Raw genomic sequence first — 4,885 nt, 5'->3', positions numbered from 1 at the left:
ATGGCTGAAAGGGCGAGCATGTTTGGTGTGACGGTCAGATTGCGAGTAGAGCGCCCTAACCACCTGGCCATGCCGGGCCTGATACTACAAGTTATAGTAACTGTGTAAACGTTGTTCACACATTTTCATTCCAGTCTTCATCCAAGAGTTATTACGTTGAGATAACGACTACATCAGACTGAGAGGGATCGGTAAAAAATGAGATAACGATTACATCAGACTAAGGGGGATCGGTAAAAAACAAACAAACGTTCTGGAGACTGAAGTTAGCATAGAAATATTTTAAGTTATCTAGAAATGAGCCATAGTTACAGGAACAAACCTATGAATCCATTTGGTAAAACTCTAAAGCAAATTCTAGATGTGGAATGTTGCTCAATGAATGGGTGCTTGTTTTTATAAGCAACAAATCTTTGACAGAGTAGTTTTGTAACATAGTTTTACGAGAAAATACTGGTACAATTTTTAAACAGGTTCATGTATTTATAGGTACTATGTATTTCTAGCATATTTTTTTCACCCTTATTAGTACAATTTTCTTCTTCATAAAACAGGTTTCGTTATTACCGTTTGTCAGACATCATAAGAACTTTTTGCTAGAATTCTGCGGGAGGGAGGGGGGGTGAAGCGTAGAAATGAAGGAAAGTTTTCAACTACTGAATTATGATGCAACGGACTCGTACATGTTGTTCTAACTATGATTTAATGGTACACTTGTTGACTTCATGTTTTTGGAACTAAGTTTCAAAGAGTGTCAAAGATTTTTGTGAATAGTGCCTTATTGACACATACCTATGTTGGTCCAGATAATATTCTCGAAAATTTCTATTAAATTTGAGAAAAACATTTTAAAACTGCTGTTGACTCAAAAGGATAACTACGTAATATTGTGTTGGCTTAAGGAACACCTTTGTAAACCCTCTGTTGGCTTAAGGTATACTTTGCATAAGACTTCTGTTTGTTTCTGGTATATCTATGTGAAACTGCAGTTGACTTAAAAAATACCTATATGAATTTATGTTAGCTTAAGGAATACCAGTACAAAACTTTTGTTGATTTAATGGATATCTACACAAATCCTCTACTGAATTAAACAATACTTATGTGAAATTTTTACTGGTTTAAAGAATACTTGTATAATTCTTGGTTTACTTAAAGAATACACATGTAAGTAATATACTGGATTAAACAACGTCTATTCAAAAACCTCTATTAGGTTAAAGAATGTCTATGTAAAACCCCCCTTCCTCAGAGCATGGAGTGTACTAAGTAATCCCACATAAGAACCCCCAACCCCTGGGTTATAAATCTGAAATATGGGATTAGCGGTTTTAAAAGAAAAAGGTGGAACATGACCCCAGTTGTGAGGAAGAAATATGGTTTCATGATGTTCAAGGTTATCTTCTATCTTCTGTTCCTCACATTGAAGATCCAGATCTATGTTTTCTGTGGAAATGTCATCTTCATCACAATTCTGTTTGTAGGACAGGGTTAAAGGTGAGTTGTCTGGAACAGTGGTTAAACCATACAAGTTGGAGAATCGTGGAATGCAGAACACTGGTAATTTACTAGAAAACATTGACCTGGTTGTTTCTGCAGTTAAGGCTTTCTTTGTTATACTAACAACATTAAGGTTTTCTATCAGATTTCCTGGAGATACTGTGTTATGAATGACAGGTGTAGGGGTGGTGCAAGTTGTGTGGATGGTGGTGGTGGTAGGAGTGTTGCTCACTTGAAAAGACTGCCATGGAGTATTCTGGGAGTGGCTTGCTGTACTGTGTGTTGTTAAAGTAGGAAATAGCCCACATTTCAGAGCAGTTGGAGCTGGATCAGAAGATGCTGGTGCTGCCACCTGGGAAGGAATTATAATAGTGTTCATGAACTATCAAAGTCTCATTTTTTATTACTCAAATTCTGAATGTCTTATTTTGCACTTCTTTACTAACATTTGTTTCAACTTAAATGTTCAGATTATTTTAATTTGCTCTCTAACTGGCTTAAAATATTTCTATAATCACAATTAAGATGCACAATAAGAGGAAAAGACTACACACCACGTCATGTCCAGAACAGTCAACAGATGGTACAATAGCACGTATTCTTTGCTCCTGATGTAACGTACTTAGACCAGGTGAGGTTTTGCTTTTGGAGAAGTTTAGAGATTCCTCTGTATTTATCACTGCATTTGATTCTATCTCCATACACTGCACTACTCGAGTTTCGACCGCTTCAGGTGCGGAGGAGCTACATAAAATAAGTTATTGCAATCTTGAACTAAATGTAATACTTAATATATTTTATATCTGAAAATTGAGGGGGTTGTTACTAGAAACTACAAGTCCCACAGGTTTTGATCTCACTATTTTTTCTATGGTCACTTTGAAACTACAAAGGATGAGCTATAAAGAGTATTTATATTAACATATAATCTAGCTAAGGGAGTTACAGTCTTTACTTAACCGTCTTGATATAAGTCGAAGATTGATAACACAGGCCTGCGAATTTAAAATTCATAAACGTTGTTTTGGTTTTAATAATAGATTTTCCATAATTCAGCTATGCAGAATTCGAAAAATAATATTCGTTTTTTTTTCTATCACATAAGGATTTTTGACAAATTGGGAAGAAAAAAAAAACTCTTACTTAGATCATGTTATTATTTCATTTACCACAATGAAAATTTTTTATTATTATGTTTGTTACCAAAAATACAAACAAAATAAAGAAAAGGGAAGACCACTTAGGTCACACAAATATGCATCCTCATTCATCCTGATTTTTTTTTCTGAAATCTACGTCTTTTAGTCTCAAAACTACGTGTTGTGGTCTTTCTCTTATGTATTGCATTATGATGTTTTGTAAATAATCTTTATGTGATGGAGAAAAATGGATATCATTTTCGGATTCACCATACAGGAATTACTGTAGAACATGTAAAAAGTTCAAGACAATAAAACCATCGTAGGCCTGTGTAATTATAGAAAAAAAACTTTCATGCCTAATAAATAAATTCAGAATTTTATGTAACAAAAATAAATTGTTTTTAATTTATTTCATATCATACTGTAGCCATTCTGTACTTAATCATTATCACAATACACAGAATCTGAGGTAATTTGACAACATACCTCATTAAGATTACGTCCACGATTCTTGATTGCATCTCCTTTATTTCCAAATGAGGTTAATTTGTGTATGTATAAAACACACACACATCGTTTATATTTCAAAGATGCAATAACACACAGAATGGATCTTTTCCAACTAAAAACTAATTAGTTTCGCATACATTTTCAATTTCAAATAAAATACATGCAATTCACTTACACATTGGAAAAACCTATGAGCTCATTCTTACTAGTGAAACAGCAACATATTAGCACACATCTATAGTTATTTGTAGAATAGAGAGATCCATTCTTATTTCTGTCACTACTGAACACATCTGTGCTCATATGCATAGGAAAAATAACTTTTACACTGTTGAACAAAGCTACATGCTCATATACATATATACAAGTCTGTTATGAAAGTAAGTCTCTTACAGAATAACAATAAGTTAGAACTGGCACTGTTTGTCAAACAGTTCTCAGCTCTTCTTAATAGGGGATCCATTTCTTATTTCCATATTATTTTCATTCACTTCAAGAGAACAGAGGGTTATAACTCAATCTAGAAAAAGACTGAAAACAGTTTGTAAGTAACAATGAATTATTAAATTATTTCAGTTTGTAATTTATATTAGCCAATCTTTTTGCATTTCAAATTTCTGTTCTCATATATTTTTTTTTTCTTCCATGTTCCTGAAAGTAAAAAATTGAAAAACTAGTGACAGTAATTACAGAAAATGTATATTGGTTTAAGCATGTGTAAATAACCTAGTCTAATACAAGGTTCTTCATTTAGAAAAGTAAATTAATTAATTTTCAGTAGTTGTTTTAAAATATGAAATGTTAGTTAGATAAAAACTGTCATATATCAATAGTATTGAAACAAGGTAAGACTCAGCTTATTTGGGTTAAAAGAGTGTAACAAAAATTTCTGTTAAGCTCTGGTTTATATAAAAAAGCTCAGAAAAAAAAGCTTCTCTTCAACAACAAATTCTTTCCAAAATGGCAGTGTAATGTTTTGTAACAACTTAAACAATCCCATAGACTATGCTAGTGTGTGTGTGTGTGCATTTACACAAATACACACACACAAAATAAGCTTATTTTTTTATCATTCCAACATTCTACTTGATCATTCATTACTTAGATTTTAAATGAAATCACATTCAAATTCACAGGCATTTTTTTAATTACTTTGTTAATTCTACTGTCAATTCAAAAACACACAAGGTTTAGAGCTAGTTAGGGAAAATGCAGGATTTTTAAAATTATTATTTCCTTCATCATTCTGTATTGCCTGGAGGTGTGATTTAAACAACAACCTGTAGTAGGACAGCAGTAAAAAAAAAAAAACAGAAAAGGAAGCTAATAAGACAGAGAAAAAGATACATTCACGTTTATTTTAAACATTTAAAAAATAAGTTTGTTAATCTTACATCTGTTAATCAGACTGCTTTTGTATTAAAGTATAATGATACCAGCTTTGAGTCTTTAATATACAGCACAAGAACATTAGATATGTGAATAAAATGAAATGAAAAAATTATAAACAAATATTATACCAAAGTTAAAATATAGTAAATAATACAATGCATATTACTGACTATGCTATCTAATGTATTCTTGAGATATATTCTCAAACTTTAGTGACAACAATAATAAGAGCCACTAAAATTACTTGTAAATCATTACATTTTATATTAGGTCATCAAGAAATTAATGTTGCATTTTGGAACACTTTCATTAACCACCCCCCAAAAAACGTACGTCACGTA

The 4,885-nt window shown here is 32.0% G+C and overlaps 1 protein-coding gene across 6 annotated transcripts in view; it reads right to left on the bottom strand.

The window, feature by feature from the left end:
- Positions 1-534: 534 nt before the first annotated feature.
- Positions 535-4,885, bottom strand: part of LOC106458534 (trafficking kinesin-binding protein 1-like) — a 73,687-nt gene continuing 69,336 nt past the window's right edge. For all 6 annotated transcript variants that reach the window (XM_022384779.1, XM_022384778.1, XM_022384775.1 and 3 more), the window contains 2 exons: positions 2,055-2,244; positions 535-1,852 (listed from right to left, as the gene is read on the bottom strand). In XM_022384779.1, coding sequence (XP_022240487.1) covers positions 1,229-1,852; positions 2,055-2,244 — 814 coding nt within the window. In that variant the 3' untranslated portion in view covers positions 535-1,228. The remainder of the gene's footprint in view (positions 1,853-2,054; positions 2,245-4,885) is intronic.

This window comes from Limulus polyphemus, unplaced genomic scaffold (assembly GCF_000517525.1).
Source record: "Limulus polyphemus unplaced genomic scaffold, Limulus_polyphemus-2.1.2 Scaffold481, whole genome shotgun sequence".
Classification (NCBI taxonomy): domain Eukaryota; kingdom Metazoa; phylum Arthropoda; class Merostomata; order Xiphosura; family Limulidae; genus Limulus; species Limulus polyphemus.
This window is presented reverse-complemented; position numbering and strand designations above follow the sequence as displayed.